Raw genomic sequence first — 20,334 nt, forward strand, 5'->3', positions numbered from 1 at the left:
TTAGTTAAGGCTGCCTGGACATGCAACACTGGTATTAGAACTACTTCAGAAATGTGAAAAAAAGATTCTTTATTGATTAGCAATACAAATTTCATTACTAAATAAGTAAAGTGACCGTTAATGTTGTTGTCAAGGGTCATGAAAAGTTTTTCTTATATAACAGGTTATTCAGTCTGTTATTTTGCTGAAGTTAAATGCTTGGTATCCAAGTTATCAATCAAAGAGTAAGCTGAAAGCAAAAATATTGTTTAGTTAATTTAAAAACACATCAGCACTAACAGAGTATGCATTTGATAATTTAGTAGCTAGTTTATAAGTGAGTAAAAAATGTGGACATTTTATTGTTAAATACAGTTTTAATTTGGCTAGATGTACACCTAGTCTATTAACACTGAGGGTGTGAAGGTCACAACTTAAATACTATTTTTAAGTAAGCTTTATAAATGAATGATCCCCACTTACAAAAAGAGTCATAAGACTGTTGAGCAAGGATAAAATCACTCCCATCGTGCAGATCATCAGGGCAGTGACCCTATTGTGTCAGACAGCAGATCCACCTAAAGTTACTGAGAAGTTGTTTTGATTCTGTCAACTGATATCTATTTCAAAATCAGCCTTCACTTGAAATCTGTTTTAAAATTGGCCTCTCTTTTAGCACTGAAGTAATCATGGTTTAAGTTTATTATTTCAGTTCATAAAAACTGGGAAGGTACAAGGTATATGGAAGGTACACAGGGGTTAGAAACCTTACTACAGCATATGCTCCTATTGAAGTCCCTACCCTACCTCAAGGAATCATTTATGATTATCTCAAAGATAATGTTCTGAAGCAAACCTGAGGCCTCAATTTGAAGTCTGTGTAATTGAGAATCTTCAGAAGACAGAACACTATCAACATTCTACGTCCTGAAAATCCCTTGTCACCACAGCAACTTAGAGGGCTCAGAGACATCATAGTCATCATAAACATTAATTTAAGAAATAGCAAGAGTAATTTCAGTAAATAACCTATGAGAGAAGATAAAGCCTGCAGGAAGTTGTTTTAACCAAGGCTTCCACATACACTTTTGGTACAGTGACCCTCCAAAGAAGTACCAATTATGGGCGTCCAGTCAGATGGCAGAGGGAAATCGTTGTCTGACAGTGGGAATCCACTTTCAGGCTAGTACTGGTCACCTCATGGACAAGCTCTGATCTTCTCAGTCTCACGAAGTGTGCGGGTGTGTGTCTATACGTGAGTGGGGAAATGTGACACAGATATGACCTATCTCTCAAGGACACGGTGACACTGGGGTTGGAGAGAATTACTGGATTGTTCTTTGCTCCTGGCATGTGGTTAGTTGGCCCCACGAGGGAAGGGTTAATTGTGCCAGTGGCAGGCAGTCTCTGCATGCTGAAGGTGGCAGCCGCACACAAGACACAGAACTCACAGGCAGTCCATAGGGCCCTCTAGGGCCGGGCTCTCCCACAGCTCCTTTTTCGCCCTAAAATGAAAGATGGAAAATTCAAATCATACATAAACACATATATTCAAACACTTTCCCTAATGGCTTGTGGATAAAGACACTACCTCAAGTATCATTCTATCAAAATTCCAAAGATTCAAGCTTTTCCAGAGTCACTGCCAATAATATAGTAAAAGTAATCTGCATTAGACTATTTTATTAAATCACCTTTGAAAGAAGGACAGTAAGGAAAACTGCTGCTGTCCTGTTGTGCAAAAGAAGTGGCAAATCTGGAACACAACTTGGTTTTTTTTTGGCACTGGTATGAATCATTTATTTGTTACTAATTATTTTAAGTTACTACTTTTTAAAAATGTAAGAATAAAATGCCTTTTTTTTTTCTATCAAATGTCTCTTCCTCACCAAAGCCTTCCTTAACCATCCTGGCCCTGTACAGAGCTACACATGGCACTCACACATCTGGAGACACAGACAGGTTATAACTTGTTTATTCTTTGCTGAGCCCATGATTGGAATATGCACCTTAGGGTGCCAGGGCCTCTGCTTTGTTCTCTCCTGCACACTTACAATAGTGTCTGACACATCAGTAAATATTTGTTGAATTCATGAATCAAGTCAAATTAATACAATCATGTACCTGTTTTGCTTCCTTTCTGAAAAGGAGGGTTTAAAAATGTTTATGCCTTCGACTAAATGTCTGACAAGGTAGGTATGTATTACCTTCATCGCTAGCTTGCCCATGGCTTAAATGACAATCCTGAATGCTTACAATGACTAAGCGTAATTGGAGGTGGTCCCAAGAATATGAAGTAATTGTGATAAGAAAGACATGTTCTGCATTTCAAATAGTGTTTTTCTCTGCTGCCATCTTCAAAATTAAGGGGTTTGTCAGGAGTCACGGTAATGTTTACATTCGTGACCAAACAGAAAATGTTACCTCCCTATATCTCACCCCTGAAGAAATTTAAACGTTAGCAAATTTTTTTCCTGGGTCAAATGCCAAGTTCAGCTGAAAATCGTGCAGGCGGATCTAAGTATTTTGCTGTTTCTCTATATTCCAGATTCCCATTTGAGAAAATTTCAAGTCACTGTTAACATTTTTCTTGAAACTTAAGGGTTTGCAGAGCTAATTGGCACTGTCACCTCGGAGCACATATAGTATAGGGCGATTACTGAAAATAAATATAAATATCATAAAAGCTTGTTGAACTTTTAATCATTATTACTCAATGTTTATTACTGAAAGAGCAGCAATTGCATTCAGTCAAGTGGCCAAGCTTTGAAATGAAACAGATTTAAATGTGAACTCCAGTTCTGGCACTTACTGGCTATATGGCCTTAGGTAACTTTCCTAATCTCTCTGTGCCTGAGTTTCATTGGCTGGAAAATAAGAATAATAATACATATTCTACAAGAATTTTTCTGAAGATAGATGTGATTATAAAATATGAAATTCATTATTGCCCAATAATATGTCCCATAAATAGTAGCTATCATTATTATTATGTTTCTAGAGGTCTTAATTTTAATAAAAATGGCTTGGCAACCTAAAAAGCACTTAATTCAAAATATATTTATTTCAGTTTGATCTGACAGTGTTATTTATGATTTTTAAAATGGTGGTGGTGGTGCTGGTGGTGTATGTGTGTGTGTGGTGCAGGATGGTTAAAAGGAGGGTTCACATAACCTGGAGTGGGTCTGGTTTTAAAAAACTCAACAAATTAGAGTTCGAACAGATTGTTTAAAAAATCTCCATGGAGTATTTCTACATACCTATTCCTTTCTCTCTCTTCTGACTGAGTACCTTGGCTTTATTTCGTTTTAAAAATAAATATACCATGGCTTCTTTGAATTAAGTTGTCACTAAAACATTTGTCTGTGAAACTCCTTTTATAGAATTGCTCACCCCAAAATAATTACTTTAAGCTAATAGTGATGATTCCATTTCACCCGCCAGTGACTGTTTTAGAACAGGACATATGACCCAATTCCGGCCAATAAGGTGTGGGGGGCAGTCAGCTGGAAAGCAGTGGGGAGGGGTTCCTCATTCGTAAGAAAGAGGCAAAGGAGAGAAGGTCTCGATGTGTGTTCTCTGCTGATGCTTCTCTGGAGCGGGTGTTTAGAGCCAAGCTGTGACCAGTGTGCCTGTGGCCAGCACACGGAAAGAGCACAGAAGCAAAGACTGGAGTCTCTCCATTGAATATTTTGATATAAACAATATATTTCTTTATTGTTTAAGGCATTTTGAATTGGGGTTCTGTCACTTAGAGCCAAAAGCATCCTAATGGTCCCAACTTGAAAACCTGTAGGAATGAAATAGTAACACGGGAATTTGAACGTGCAACTTCTTTTCCTGGATTAAATAATTCCAAAAGAACTTTTAAATTTCCCCAATTTAACAACCTCTAGAGAGTTCCTAAGCAGTTACAAGGCCAGATGAAGAAATCAACCGAAGGCAGGGACCATCAGGTGCTTGAAGAGCTGAATACTAATGCTGTCAGTCATGTACTTGACAATTTCTGAGTAACACTGTCTGTCAAATGCCTGGCTCCTTTTAGGCTGATCTAATTTCATTCAAGCTCTTTAATTTGCATGCCTACACTAAGGAATTATTCTCGAATGTTCCCTTTTCCTGGTTCTTCCCTTTAAAATTTGAAACTTTTTCAAGAGAGTCCAGATGATGCCTCAATCAATTAACTTTGAGAATCGTACTCCAGTTTAGCACTTTCGGTGACGGGCACTTGGAGAGTACTGATACACGATCCAGTTAAGGTAGTTAACATGCTGAGTAAATACAAGTGTAACACTTTACACTGCACACCATTTGACTTAAACTATGCCTTCAAAAATTCTTAGAGATTTCATTTGCTCTCCTGGTTAGTTCTGCCCCAGCATCGAGACCTGATACTCTTGTGACACTGTGGAGCTATCGGAAGTAGCAGCTGATTTACCAAATGGTAAACCCTCTTGAGCCCCAGGGCATTCTGCCAAACGACTACTTGAGGTTTGCTGCTCCATTTTTAGTACATGTACTGAATTTCTTGATACAAAGCTTGAATGGTTCAGTAGTGGGAGGCTCTTCGCTCTTAAATATTTTTAATTAAGATGATCTTCGTAAGTCACTGGCTTGATCTTAGAAATAAGATCAAATAAAGATAACTGCAGATTCAGACTATTTATTCCTTTAGGACTCACCTCTTTCTAGAACCATTCTTGGATAAAGCCAGCCTTCCTCATCACTATACGTACAGCCCGTACTGTTTGTATTCACTTTGGCCTCATTACCTGGTTATTTTTCTCAGGTAATTTTTTTCCTCTGCAATTAGGTTGTCAAAACTTCTATATCAGGTAAAATAGCTATTTACTTTACAGTATCGAATAAACATATATAGTGGATTTGTAAAAAGTTATAGGATGACGAATTAATTATAATTGTTTAATTCAACTCACTGGAGCAAATTAGCAAAACAGACTTTACATAAAAAGAAAGAGTTTCCATTTCACACTAGAAAGACACTGTGTTTTGTACATCATAGCGTATGATAAATATTTATTGAATGAGTGAATTTACTTTATAGAACACGGAACTAAAATGTATGCCAAGGAAATCACTATGCGGTCCTCTATGTTAAAGCAAATTATCCCGGACGGATGAAACTCTATCGAGTTTTAAAAGACTGCAAACTTGCACAATGAAGTATTCCAACATGTTGAAGCCCTCACTATTAAGATACTTTCTTTACATCCTACCCTGGACAGTGGGGAAACTGATGACATGATTCCACTCAGACACAAAAAACATATCTCAGTTCTCCAAGGTGAGGAAAAGAAAAAGTGGGAGACAAAACAGAGAAAGAGGGAGAGAAGTTCCAGACAGATGACCAGCTGCTGATGTGGCAGTACATTTTTTTGTGTCAGATATTTATCTTCTGCTCTTTTTTTGTTGTTGTTGTTCCCAAGGATATAGAAACATGGCCTAGCAATAGAGGAGTTAGTGAAAGGTTTTTGTTTTATAATGTACTGAAATTATTTCCTTATGGTTAAAGAAAGACAGGCTATTTTTTTTTTTTTAAAGGAACATGAATAACTGTGGAGGAGAATACTTAGGTTTTGCAATTTTCCTTTAAAAGTTACATCTTACTCTCAATGAACACAGTGGCTTTATATAAATGATTATCAACCTGAATATACAGTCCTAGAAATTTTGGCCCCATGGACTTCAATTTACTGGATTAAGGCCAAATAAAAATATCTTCCTTATGGGTTAAGAAGGAGTGGTCCGAGCTATTTATTTTACCCATGTAAATGTACGCATTGTTTTTCATTAGGCAGCTGTAGTCTGTGTTAATACTCTGTTCTTCTCTCAGTGTGAGAACTCTGAATAGAACTTAAGATGGTATCTATTTTCATTTAATATTTGATAGACCTTTGTTTCTTCTGGGAAATGAACTGTTCAGTTCAAATAAAATGAAAAAACCACACCCTGTTTTCTTTAGGTCATAGCTTAATAATCTGAAGAGCGACTTACTCTTTCTCCTTTGGGACCTGCAGGGCCATGGGGTCCCATAGGGCCATCTGTACCCTAAAAAAAGATAAAAATAAGATAATATGAGACATATCCCATGGGCTATAAGAGAAGCAGTTATAATTTATCTTGGATTTTTCCTGGGTGAATGATGCCTTAGAATGTTAGTAAGACAACTCATCTCCGTTTTAAAGTGCTTTATACTTGATTCTTTCAGGCCAGTAGTTTTCAAGAAGCTCATATGAAAGGAATAAATTATATAACTACACATTTCAGTGAAGGGCACATACAAAAAGCTGTATATCATGTTTAATTATATATTTTCTCCCTGACTAAATGGAATATCTTCATTTTGCCCCCGTAATCTTAAGAAAAATATAATTATTTTCTTTCACATTACCTCTCGTTCACTGTCATCCTCCACCCTTCCTTTCATCGGCCACAAATGCTCTAAGCCTTGGTTTCAGCTGTTTAAGAGGCTTGAACACTTACACAAGTGAATAAAATATTAAATAAATAAGAATGGAGTATAATTGCTCAAACCAAACTTTCTTCAGCTCTTTTGAGAACAGCAGCGGGCTTAGAGGGAAGGAATTATTCTTGTAGGTTCTGCTGCAGTGGCTGAAGTCACTAGGCTTACAAGGCACAAACTAGGCAGCCAATGATTTAGTGGCATAATTGCCCTCTGGCTTCCTGGTTCAGGATTAGGATTTCTGTGGCAGATGAGATAATATCTGAATGAATAAACGAACACTGAGGTCCAGGGAAAATAATGACTGCCTGAAGAAGGTTTTTAGAATTGAATAGCTGAAATTTCTTTTTGATTCTTAAAAATGTAGCAAGGACTTTAAGTATATTTGCTCATGTTCAAGAAGACTATGCTTTGATTTGCAAAGAATTTATTATATATTTGCAAATGGAACTATTCTGGCATGATTTTTAAAATAGTATTCCTATTTCTGTTCTACTGTTCCTATTTATTCTATGTGAGCCTTGTGATATGAAATAATCCAGAGTTTTTAATTCGTTCTAATGTTGGTGAATTCTCATCATTTTAAACTGATCTTTTTCCTACTGCCTGCATTCAAATTTCATCTTCAGAAGACTTCTAAATACTGAGTATCTGTGTCTGAAATTTAAGAGCTGGAGCTGTTAAGAATCAAAGAAAAGTGACAAAATGACAAGACAGACAAGTCATTTTGATGAACAGAGATTTGAAAGTTAGTTCCAATGAAGAAGTTACATTTCTAATATGGACATATACATAAAAGGAAAAGCAAGGTAAAATAAATTCACATTATTTTAATCCCCTCAGAAGGTCTTTCTCATGAATTACAGGAACTATCCACTGGTTATGAAGAAATTTGTCTCGGATTCTTAAATAATTAGACTGGTCATTCTAGCAAGTTTTCCAGACTTGAGCCCGGGCTTCACAAAGATGTTTTACAGTGTTAGCTGTCTGTCAAATACAGCTGCAGCCCATGCTCTGTCCACCTTTCCCTTTTCTGCCACTACCTTTGTCCCTCTTCTCCTTTTACCCCAGTCCTACGTACCCTCATCATTTGATGAGAGTTCATGAACCAAAAGGGTCTGTCCTGAAGTACAGAATGCATAGCCATAAACGCATTGGAGCAAGACGAGGCACTGACTCACCCGGGCTCCTGGCTTTCCGTCTAAGCCAGATGCTCCCTGTGTGATTTGGTTGGTAGCAGGGTTGGTGGGTGTAACACGAATTACAAGAACAGAGATTAGTATGAGGTACCGATGAACAAATGTAACACTTCATACAACATAATACGCAGTCACAGGGTTCTGGGATGAATATCACATTGCTACAAATTGTTAGTTAAAAAAAACAAAACACAGGACAATAAACACCCCCACAGATGATGGCATTTTAACGACATTTCCATTTGACAAATTCTTATTCAGACATCAAGTTAATGAGGTTTATAAAGTGGGTTTTAAAGTAGTTACTGGGAACAGTCGCAGACTGCTAATATCCATATGAAATTCATTTCCTATAGACTGTACTAATCGTAATTATTTTTCTTTTGGTTCTGAAGAAAAAATAATGGCAATCTCCTAAGAAAGGGCTCATTATAATAATCAATCAAAGTTAGCATTTCAGAGAAGAAAAGAGCTCTAGTTTTGCTTGTTAATATAGTGTTTATGAATAACAAATGCAGGACTTAAACCTGCAAGGATGACTTTGTGGATTTTAATGAACAATAGTCAATTGTTTTCTCAGTTGTTCTTATTGTGTTCATATTAGTTACCACTAGAGGGACTTCTAGGAACAGGAAAAAGCTGGAAAATTTTCATGAGCCTAAACAAAAAATAACTGTCCCAAACAAAACCATTCCTCAGTTCGCTTCAAATGATCATTACATCAAAGTCTAAATGAGAAATGTTTTAAAAATATAATGTTGTTCTCAGGCAATCCATGCTTTTCTTTACCTTGAGCTCTAGACTACACATTGTCCATCATTGAAAGGTGACATTTTTCAATATTTGTTTCAAGAATAAGCACAATTACCTCCTTGATAAGGCTTTTGTATCCAAAACACGAATATTTATTTTTAGTCCTTTAAAAATATTAAATCAAAGACTATTTAAGAAAGACAATGAACTAGCCTTGCAAGTTCTCTCGGCAAGGTTGCAGAACTATTTCCCCGTTTTATGCTTCAGATGTAATTAATGATACAAAATGAAAGAAAAAATCTATTGTAGCTGCAAACTCTACCAATAATACTATGCCATATATATTTTGGGTCATTTTAGTTTTTTATTTGACAATTTCTCCTGTATAATTCTATCATGAATCAGACTATAACTGCAAAATACATCTTTAGTTAGGAATGATTGAAATTAAAAAAAAAAAGTGTTGTTTAATGCTAGCATATGTAGAACTTTTGGCTAAATGTCATATAAAAATTACCACTAGCCGTAAATTTGAAATTAGGGCAAATTAAAGAAATCAGATTGAGGTTTTAAATAAAATAGAAATCCAAACTTTCTTTTGCCTTTTGCTACTTACTTTCTTCAGAGTTACCATTATTATAACATTTAAAAATAAATAGGGAGACGGCAAAAATTTTCACTGATAACATGTGTACCTGGAATGTGAATTAATGACTCATATGAGTTATAGAGGTTTTATGCCTGGGATCCATTGATCAAATTAGTGTGATTTAACTTATGCTCTAATACAAGGCTTATATCATTCATTCAATAAATTAATATATATTGAGCATCTACTATATGCCTGATCTATCTATGTAAGTCACTGGCTATCAAATAGAATACTTCAGTACTTTCGATACAATACCCATGGAAAAAATAAAGGTAGTGGTCACTTTTTTTAAGTGTAAGAGATGTGTATAATATATTTTCTATTACCAATTTAATGTCATATTTTAATAATTTATAATGTTCTTTATTGATGTTTATCTGCATTCAATGAATAGACAGAATCTTAAAAGCTTGAAACTAAAATGGCACATTCAATAATCATTTAAAATAATATCTTTTTGGTTGTAATGGAAAGAAGACTCATAAAATGCATAAATGGTAAAAATCTCTTTTTTGTTAAAAATAAAAATCTTTAAACAACTACGAAATATTTATTCTGTCCTATCCACTATTGTCACAAGAACCTCACAAGAGGGCATTTCCAAAACCAAATGACAAACAACATTTAGACCACAATATGATTGATTAATGTAAGGAGCCACAGCACTGATCTCACGCCATCAACAATGGTCAGTTGCATACCTGCCACCCATAGAGGGCTACAGTTTGGGTATCGAAGGAGAAAAAAAAAATCGAGGGAGAATTTTAAACCGCACTAAATCATAAAAACTTTTTGGAGCAATTATGACATAATCAGCACAATCCTATTTTAAAGGGGAGGGTGATGGGAGAATTGTGAGCTTCAAAAAAGGAAGACAGGCATGTTTGTAATTGAAGAACAGAATGCTTATGGTGTTGCGTGTTATGGGGTCTTCTTCTGACAGAAGAGCAGACATCAGAGAACACAACTGGGCTGGGCTCTGCACTAACATAGTGTGCTCTCCAATTACAGAAATTTCAACTGTAAGACAGTTGCCGAGTAAACCAGAATTGTTACTTAGGGTAGAAAGAAAAGTCTGAGATTTGCACTGAAATGGAAAGTTTCTTTACTTACTGGAAGACCAAGGGGTCCTCTGTCACCCTTTTGACCTGGTTCACCCTTCAATCCTTTAACACCATTTAACCCTGGTTCACCCTAAATGCAAAAGCAAATGCCAATTTTGGTTGCTATCACGGGCGTTTCAGCTGTGAGAGAAGAGAGCCAGTCTCTGACATGGTTGCAGATTCCAGTTTTAAGTAACAGCTGAGTCAGGCTAGATTTGCCTTGTATCAGTTCAAAATTAATTTTTAAAATTGTTTTAAAAATTAATAAACTGAAATTGACAACTAAACAATATTCTAGGAAGCAAAAGCTCCTTACAATCAAAATACATATATAACTAAGTTATATACAATACATAACTAAGTTCCTGAATTTTTCATATGTGTCTCAAGGAAACTGGTGGTACGTTACATTGTTCTGACCAAGCGAATCAAAGACAATCAGAGTGGAGAATAATGAAGGAGGTTCAATAGGAAAACCCACTCTGCTGCAATGGAAAACTGGAATATGCAGGACAGTGTTATATACAGACATTTTAAGCCTTTAAGCATTTTACCCAGGGGAATGAGCTAAAAATATAGCAGGTGATGTTTGAAGTAATGCCATGTAGTGAGTCCTAATTCACTGGCATTGCCGAATCAGGTCCCCACATGGATTAATCAATAGAGTAGACAATGAATCGTCAATCCCGGAAGAGAATATGGAGATCACAGAACTTTCATGTAGTTTTATTAACTGTCTGTGTGACCAATGTTAGAATAAAGGTTTGAATTTAACTTAGGGCAATATTACAAAATCCGTGAAAAGTGATAAATTCTGTTGACTTATTGTTTTTTAAAAATCTAAGAATGCGATACACCTATTTTCTATCAGCAGCAGCATATTAGAAATAGAATTCTGACCTGTTCACTTTTCAGCTTTTAAGCACAGACATAATTTTGTCAAGAAAATCTTTAAAAAAAAAAAAAGAAAGAAAGAAAGAAAGAAAAAAAAGAAAATCTTGAAGGATTTGTGAAAGGAAGATGATTTCAGTCTCAAATGCCCTACAGAGTCATTCTGGGGTGGGGGGATCAGAGAATAGAGATTATGTTTACATGGCAGAAGGCAGTATTTTCCCCCATTTGCCTGATAATGAAAATCAGCATGTTGTTAAACATTAAGGAGTCCGGAGCCCCCACCTAGACCTCAGTAGCACAGGAAATGTGTATTTTAAATAAGCTTTCCAGGTGATTCTTTTCAACAGGAAATTCTAGGAAAGAGCTTGTCCTTGAACTTTCAAAGGGTTCCCAAAAAAGTAATGAACACATTTTGGCACACCCTAGTGAAATTTGGGGCTTCTAAAAATAGGATGATCACAGTGCTGTCACTATAGGAAATCCAAATGGTTGATAAAGCATGGTCTCGGGAATGTCACAGAGCTGGAGTTAATGTAAGATGAAGGCCAAGGCTCAGTAGTCAGCTTCAGTTAACCGATCTCCACTTGAGATTCACGATCTGCATGTGTGTGGTCTTTCGACAAGTGGTCTTGAGATGATGAATAGGCAGGGAAAGGCTGTGAAACTCTTTGCCGAGAAATCATGTGTTGATAGAAGTGGGCATTAATTAAGAAGGCGAGTTTATAATTAATCAAATTTAGTGGCAAAAAGACCAAATTTCAACACTGGACCTAAATTCTAGTCCTAGATCTGTCATTTAATTAGCAGGGTAATTTTGGGTAAATAACCTAAATTTCCTGGGCCTACAGCTTATCATCTACAAAATCAAGGAACCAGCACAAGTAATCTATGAGGTCTTTGAAACTTTATAAAAATTCTCTGTAATCTATGATTTAAGTCCAATTAAAGTGTAGGCAAAAAAAAAAAAATCATTGCATTTTAGATATCAAAAGAATCGTGGGCATCTATCAATCTAGTGGTGATGGTATATCTGAATCACTTATGGAATTAAAAACACAGTCTTGGTGGCTTTAGCCTGAGTCGTACAATTTGGGAGGTCTTTAGGGGTGCTTTAACATCCAAGGAGAAGCTAAGATTGGGGAAAGAGGCCCGGAGAGGTTAGATAACTACTAAGACCACAAAGCTGATAGAGGGACTCTCTTCTGACTCCCAGAACAATGCTCTTACCCCAAACTACGATCCATGCTTCTGAAACACGGTCACTCTCTGGCCTTACAAGAAAGTAAGGTATTCTAAGGGGAATAATGAGGCATGAACTCTTCCCATGTTTGGGTGAGTTACCTGCCCAACCTCAAAAAGGAAACTCAGATTTCTGAAGTCAGATCAATACCTTTGCTGCCCCTAAAGCTGGGTAGGCCAGAAAGAGACCCCAGAAAAGAGTGAGATCCTAGTGTTAACATTGCATTTATGTATTCCCCGCCCCTCACATTTAAATGCACCAACTCACTACTGAGAAGCTTTCAAGAGTACTTGAACCTTCTCTCAAACAGCCTTGAGGACTATCTAAATTTTTTGTTCGGAACAAAACATCAGATCACAAGATAACAGTAACAACTGACATTTGTTGGGTGTTTATCAACAACTGCACCAGATATTTTGCTAAGTGTTTTATAATCATACCTCATTAAATCATCACAACCCTATGTGGTAAGTTATCTTGTTGAGTAAATGAAGGATCAGAGAAGGTAAATCATCTGCCCAAGTTAACACAGCCTGTCAGGGACTAAACTGAGATTAGAACATAGGTCCTCGTCACATGTGCTCCCTAGAAGAAGCAGATTGTCTTTCAGGGCTCACTTTAATCCTCTAAGATGTCCTCTCAGTCTAGACAAAGGCAGAGAATAGGTGGAGACCATTCTCACAATATAAGCTGCACTAATGCTGACAAGGAGAGGCTATTCTCCATTGTTCTCTTGTTAATCCAGAGACGGAATACATGTATGTGATGTAATCTTCTCCTTGGTATAGTATACCTAATAAACCCCATTCCATTCTAGACCAATGACTTCTGGGGGAGTACAAAATCAGGGTGCTGGATAGTCAAAGCATTTAGATGCAGTACTGCTATACAACAAGTGAGAAGTATCAATAATATCCAACTGTATAAAGATAATAAGAAAGCATCTGGGCTAGTCTGAGAATCTCATCAGAGTTACTTCTAAATGGTTAATTTTGAGTATATTAAGATTAGTAATTTAAGAGACATAGTGACAAGGAAAAAAGGCAAAATGAGGAATAATTCATGTCCAGGTGATATCACTTAAATTTTTTCTAAGTCATTCTGTGTTGTGAGATTTAAACATCTGGATACTTAAAGGCTTAAAGATTATCGACATTACTTGACAAGTAAATTAGACAGGACAGACATGCTTCCATCATGCTTCTCCATGATTAACGAGGAAACAGAAATCAAATAATCAAGGGATTAGTTAGATTACCTTTGGTCCAGGAAGTCCATGGGGTCCCTGAAAATGAAAAACACAGCTTCTAATTAAGAACTGATTCACTGTTTCCCAGCAGAAGTGATTACATAAAGCAACAAAAAGATATAAAACAAGAACCTTCTTATTTGAGCTATAGCTAGAGGCAGGCCAATGGACGTTAATACCTAGTGAAAGTTCCCTTCAACTCCTGGATTCCTCTGTAATAGGAAATTCATTAATAGCAATATTTTTTTTTCTGCTAAACACCTATAAGAGGGAGGGCAGAATCTAAAAGGGTTACATGGAAGAAAAAATAGGAAAAAAAGTATTGTGAACCTACACTACTCCTATTTTTCAAATCTCCATTTAAAAAAATTCTAGGTGGAATATGTGAAGTATTTTATGAGTTTATATGGAATACAGATAGGTCTTAACAGACAGAAATTTGCCAAAGAAAAGTCCCAGACTTTAAGTACCAGTAAGGAGGGGACCTTTTCCATTACAAATTGCTCTAGACCTAGGTACTGAGAAATATAAAGTAGAAAGGAAATGAATGATAATCAAGTCTGGAACCCTCTTGTATCATTTGTTTAATTTAAGACGAAGGAAAGGATACTAAGACGATAGTGGTAAGCGTTATTATTTAGAACACATTTATTTTTACAAAGATGAATTCTTCAAGGTTCTTGCGACAAATATTTACCAATGTAAAGAAGTCATATAAATAATCTATTGGAGAAAAGAGTATTTAAATACCTATCAGTGAAATCATACGAGAACAGGAAAATTTTTTATCAAGTGATACGTAGATGCTTGTTACATATGTCTACATTGGAATAATATTTTCTCTTTAGATAGGTTGTGGGTAAACATTTTCAGGAAATGGCTGTTATTTTATCAAGTATTCTTATCTCATTTTAGTAATGGTTTAAAATTCATTTAAACTAATTAATTTTATGATACGAACAGGATAGGATACAGTGTTTTAAAATTTAATCTTCTAACTTAAAGTGGAGGGAGTATAAAAAAGCCAAAAGTATGTTATTTGCTTAATTCTTAATAAACTTTAGTTTTAAGAAAATAAGGTTAATTATAATTGTTTTGTGAATAAAATAGAAGTGGCAATTAGTGAGAAACGGATGATTGGGTCTGGGACTATGCTCTGTGGCTCAGACCACTCCAATGATGCTCTTTCTTATGGCATAAGAGGAGGAAAGAGTGACCCATAGTTTATTTAATCTGTATGATTGAAGACATGTGGTTTATTGAGACATCTTAGACATGAATGTGATTTTAGAGGCTGCAGAACTTGTCTCCATCCTGCCCCACTCAAAGCTTTGGAAGCATTCTGCCTTTCATGTTCTAGCCTTAACATAACTGTCATTAGGTAGACATATGGAGAATTACTTTGGTTTAATGGCTGCCTTCCTCACTGGACATGAGTTCCGTGAGGGTGTGGTCATTGTCTTCACTGGTCACTGACAGATACCTGCAGTGGATGCTTACCTGCCAAAGTACCACAAGAGTGCAAAAGAAAAGATCCAACAATGTATGTCGTCTGTGGAAGCGAGCTTCAATTTTTATCATATTACTTTATAAAAATGTTCTTATTGAATATTTTACTAAAGGATCTTAATTCTCAGAGCTATTTAGAAAAATTCATTAATGGCTACACTTATTAATCTTATTTTGCTACTACTGGCCTAGAATAGTGATTGGTTAAAATGAATTTCTGATGCTCATGTCACAAGGCTGGAGTGAAGCTTACTTAATCTATCTGTCTTCAACTTTCCTATCACAAAACTATCTCTTTCCAACAGATGTGTTTGGGGGAGTGAAAGACAATACTCTAAAGTCAGTATATCTCAAAGCACCTCGTATTTTCTGTCCATTCCACAGAGAGTAGCACAAAATACAAGCTGGCTATTTTGAGGAATGTGTTCATGTTTTCTCTAGTAGCATGCTCATAAATAAATGATTACATTTTGGAGAGAAGAGAGACTTACCATGGGGCCTGGTGGGCCATGGGGACCTGGAGGGCCTGGTGGGCCGATAATCTGTATGTCCAAAAAATAAACATGGATTAGGTTACTTCGTTTAGATAAGGCAGTTTGGCTTGAATCTTCTGCTGGGGTTCTGCTAAGGCCATTAATAGTTGCAGAAAAAGAAGGATACTGGAAGAAATGGTGTGTTTGATTCTCTAGGTATAGCAATTCTTTCATGAGAACAAAAAAAAACTTTAAAAAATAAAGTTGTTTTATAAAATCCAGATTAAATCAAAAGTATATTAAAAGAAAAGGAAGCAACTGATTATTAAGAAACGTTATAATGCCACAACCACTATTAAACTCTCAAATATTTCACTAAGCAACAACAGGGCTCTGAAGAAAATAAGAACATATGCTCTATATTCACAAAACTCTACCCGCAAGCACTGTGGGAAAACCATTGATTTTCTCCCCAGGATTAGACAGTCCTTTGAAAAACTGCTTCTAACTGAGACCTCTGAGATATTTTTTCTCTCATTGTACAAGGCCAACAGATATTTCTTTTACAGTTTGACAAACCAAGAGGTTCATGGTCTTTCCACTGTTGATAAGCCATCTGACACAGGTTGAACTAGATGAATAATTTCTGAGTTTTTCAGGAACCGTGGAAAATCAGCCCTCATGAACTTACAGAAGGGCCCTGAGGACCTGGCAATCCGGAGTCTCCTTTTTCCCCCTTCATCCCGTTGGCACCCTACAAATAACCATTAAGAGAGTTGAGCTGGACAAGTTATTTCTGAAGCGTAAGAAACAGCTGAATTTTCTCCTCAAACCCACCATCCTCTTGAGATTTTTAAAAAAATTTTTTTAATTAAAAAAAAAGGATTTATCCCCTTGTATTTCAGCCTCAAACAGCAAGCTATTCCAAATCCCTAGAATTGTGGGTGATATATGAAATTAAACATAAAGTAAACACAAACTAAGTTAGGCTTGACTGGTTAAACTTCTGAATACACCAGGTTATAAATGTTATACTCTTTATGGTGGTGCTCACTTTAAAAGGCAGAGGCAGGTCTTCTAATGACGTTGTCACTGATATTTATTTATGCACTTCCTAGTTTTAAAAAAGATTATGGGCTTTAAGGTTGTCTACATTTTTATCCTACATTTTTATACAATTTTCCTACCCAATTCTCAGTAAAAATTATGGGGGAAAACCATAAAAATACCATCCCATACTATCATATATATAAAGAGAACACTTTTCAGAGTAATTTGTTTTTTAGTTGTTTTACATTTTTTGGTTTCTTTTTTATTATAGTTTATTTTTAAATGATCAGTTATCACTATCTTATGCAGACTAAATTAAAGTGACTGATTTTATTTTACTATCTTCTAGTAAAAATAATTCAGGAAAATAAGATTTATTTGATAACTCATTTGTTTAGATACTTTAAAATTTGTTTTACAGTCCCAGTTGTAGTAATTAACCAATAATACCTCAACTATTTAAAAACAAAAATATTATATGAACCATTATATGAGACTGCATCTAATAATATAACTTTTTTCTGATTATTTATCTTAATATGAGCACATCATACAAAGTACAAACATACCGGTAATCCAGGTAATCCGATTCCTCCTTTTTCACCTGGCACACCTGGGTCCCCCACATCTCCCTTTGAGCCTTTGAGTCCCTACAAATAATACGGTTTGCATGTAAGAATTGTTTGGACCCTTGATTGTCATTTCCTAGGGAAAACAGAATTCCAGATCGATTTTGTCAAAGGGTGGGTCCTATGTGGAGATGATCCTGATTTTCATTTTTAGGTAGAGTTATTTCTTATTGCAGTCTTCTACATCGAACCAATACCATTTTTTTGTACAATAGAAGGAATTTAATTCTATCACTTAGGCCATTTAAATATGAAAAACATGAATTTAGGTGTTGACATCATTGTTACCATATTTTTACCTGGCAGCTAATTCTATATCACCAGTCCCAAAAACAATTTAATGGATTTAATTTTCAACAGTACAATACACCTTTGAACCAAGACCTGATATAATAACAAAAGTTCAAATAAATTTCTCTCATCTCATGTTGTTATGCATGTCAAATTATTTATAATGACGAATAAGGGGAAAAGTAATATATAACCAGATTTTAAAATTCTGATGTAATCTCTGATTGATATAGCAATCATCTGAAGTCTTTTTTAACGACGTTTATTTAATGTGGCATCATGTAATTTCAACATATAACTCTGACGTTAAAATAATTCATCTCTTAAACTTAATTTCCTTATCTAGTACTATCTCCTGAGGAGTATATTTCACTAACTGTATCAAAAATCCCCTTGATTTCTTATTATTTACTTGATTTTAGCCATTTCTTGGTAAATAATGGAAGCATAGTAAATATCAAATAGCTTGAAACTAACCCTGTGATTTGATTCTAAATTTTGAATACTGGCCAGAGTCTTTTTGGCTTATGGGCTAAATTCAGCCCAGAACTTGTTTTTGCACAGGCTGAATGTTTTTAAAAATTTTTAAGGCTGTTTAAAAAAAAGGACATGCAACAGAGACTGTATGCGACCTGCAAAGCCTAAAACATTTACTATCTGGCTCTTTATAGAAAAAGTTTGCCAACCTCTGTTTTAGGGGAAACACTTGGAGAAAGTGCCATATTCTGCAAAGCTGCAAATGTCCTGCTTGTTTCTGTCTTTTCTAATCATCTAGAAAATTAGGTGTAATCTTTATTTGGGAAAAGAAAACATTGTCGAAATAACACATATAAGCAATGTCTAATTTTGCAGAAACTATGGTCATTGTTTTTCACCTTGAATTATATGTACCACTGACAAAAATTAGGCTATTCTTACTAAATTGGTAATGATTTTTCTTTGTGTTTTTCTGATACAAAGGTATCACTTGTAGATTGATAAGGAGTATTAAGACAAAACTAAAGCATCATATAGCTTGTACATTTCTGCAGAAAAAAAAAAACTGTCTAATTTAAGACCAATTGCTTTTTAGAGTTAATGTAGTCTCCAGAACAGATGGTGAAAAAAAAAGAGAGGATATCATATATCAACACTCATACCTTTTTGGCTTCAAACCTATAATAAAAGTAGTAATCAATAATGATGCTTTAAATGACAGCATATATCTTTGAAAATTACCTGCTCTCCATCAACTCCTGGGATTCCTGGAGATCCTGGCTCCCCCTGTTAAGATAAAAATTGATGCTTCTTTCCATTTATCATTGGTAGCAAACTAAATAAATATGTTGCTAGTTGGTAACAGTACAATTTGACTTTCAACAAATGCATTATAACCCAAGAATACTTTATTACATCATACCACATACCTAAACTGAAATAACGTTTTCCTGAATATTATGTAGAACAATACTTATATGTAGCTAAGATCCAGCATTTTTATTTTTTCCTCATGTGAGATGTAGGCTTAAAAAAAAAAAACGGTTGAAAGAAAACAAATAGAAATCATTTGATGACTGATCATGTCTTATAGCAGTAACCTATATGCCTCAGTTAGCTAATTTTTTTCTCCTTAAAAAATATGTATGATTTCTCTTATTTTCCAATTTGAGAAAAAAGCAAAAACATGACAGTTATCTTAAGAAAGAATAAAATGCAAAGCCCCATAAGTTCACAATTTTTTAACTGGCACTGTTCGAACTGTGGACACAAATTCATAATGATTGTGAATGTGCTACTTCCAGATAAGCCTTGCTGAAGGATATAATAAATGAGGTACTATCTTAATCCATATAAAATTACTTTTGGATCAGTTCTATTTCCTATACTATGCTAGGAATGAACTAAATTTACTATTTATATTATGATTTATTAGAACCCTTGACAAACACAAAATACATAGATTTATTTTTTAACTAAAGATATTCTAAAAAAAATAAAGATGTTTCATTAAAAAACAAACTTAAACAATGTGCTAGAGATTTAGCCAAAAAACAAATGTCCAGTTCTCTTTCAGTTGGAAAGGTATTGAACAAATTCTTTGAAAGGTAAGATTTTTATATCAATGAAATCATATATTTGGATCCCATTTTAAATATCCCTGGTTTCCATATTGTGGATATTTTGTAAAAACAGCTCTTCTGAGGGTAAGTGGCCTGCCTCACAGACAGATTTCCAAGGGAGCTGACTTGAGGCTGTATTTTTCTAGAAAGTTTTGTTTGGTGATGTTATAAACCATAAGGTTGAAATGGCTAGAGCTCTTTTCCCTGCTAAAAACTTTAAGAGCTATTGGCTACAGCATGAAATTTGAGCTTTTCAATGTCTAAGAAGGCATGATAAAGAAAGAAAGGAGAGAGAGAGAGAGAGNGAAAGAAAGAAAGAAAGAAAGAAAGAAAGAAAGAAAGAAAGAAAGAAAGAAAGAAAGAAAGAAAGAAAGAAAGAAAGAAAGAAAGAAAGAAAGAAAGAAAGAAAGAAAGAAAGAAAGAAAGAAAGAAAGAAAGAAAGAGAAAGAAAGAAAGTAAAGCAAGGAAAAGAAAAGAAAAGGCCTTATTCCAGGTTTCCTGTTCTTGGTGTTAGCAGCAAAGTTTATTTTGCCACAAACAAGCCTGCTGAGGCTGGATGCAACTGGCTAAGTCTTAGTTTCATTCAGTCTGAATATTTGTCAGCACTCCAGATCCAATAATGATTGCTTTGCTAAACTTTTACTTTCGAAATGTGACCATGAGTGTTTTAAAGAAAAACGTAATTCATGAATTATTCATTTATCCTTCACCTATCGAAAGTAGTTTGTAG

The 20,334-nt window shown here is 35.2% G+C and overlaps 1 protein-coding gene across 5 annotated transcripts in view; it reads right to left on the reverse strand.

Annotated features, from left to right (window-relative positions):
• Positions 1–20,334, reverse strand: part of COL25A1 (collagen type XXV alpha 1 chain) — a 414,648-nt gene that overhangs the window by 15,255 nt on the left and 379,059 nt on the right. For 2 of the 5 annotated variants that reach the window (XM_039848690.1, XM_039848692.1), the window contains 9 exons: positions 18,724–18,768; positions 17,155–17,235; positions 16,227–16,289; positions 15,554–15,604; positions 13,563–13,589; positions 10,181–10,261; positions 7,645–7,680; positions 5,995–6,048; positions 1,431–1,484 (listed from right to left, as the gene is read on the reverse strand). In XM_039848690.1, coding sequence (XP_039704624.1) covers positions 1,431–1,484; positions 5,995–6,048; positions 7,645–7,680; positions 10,181–10,261; positions 13,563–13,589; positions 15,554–15,604; positions 16,227–16,289; positions 17,155–17,235; positions 18,724–18,768 — 492 coding nt within the window. The remainder of the gene's footprint in view (positions 1–1,430; positions 1,485–5,994; positions 6,049–7,644; positions 7,681–10,180; positions 10,262–13,562; positions 13,590–15,553; positions 15,605–16,226; positions 16,290–17,154; positions 17,236–18,723; positions 18,769–20,334) is intronic. The other 3 variants (XM_039848694.1, XM_039848693.1, XM_039848691.1) reach the window with 2 other exon arrangements.

The sequence above is a fragment of the Pteropus medius genome, unplaced genomic scaffold (assembly GCF_902729225.1).
Source record: "Pteropus medius unplaced genomic scaffold, Ma_sr-lr_union100, whole genome shotgun sequence".
Classification (NCBI taxonomy): Eukaryota; Metazoa; Chordata; class Mammalia; order Chiroptera; family Pteropodidae; genus Pteropus; species Pteropus medius.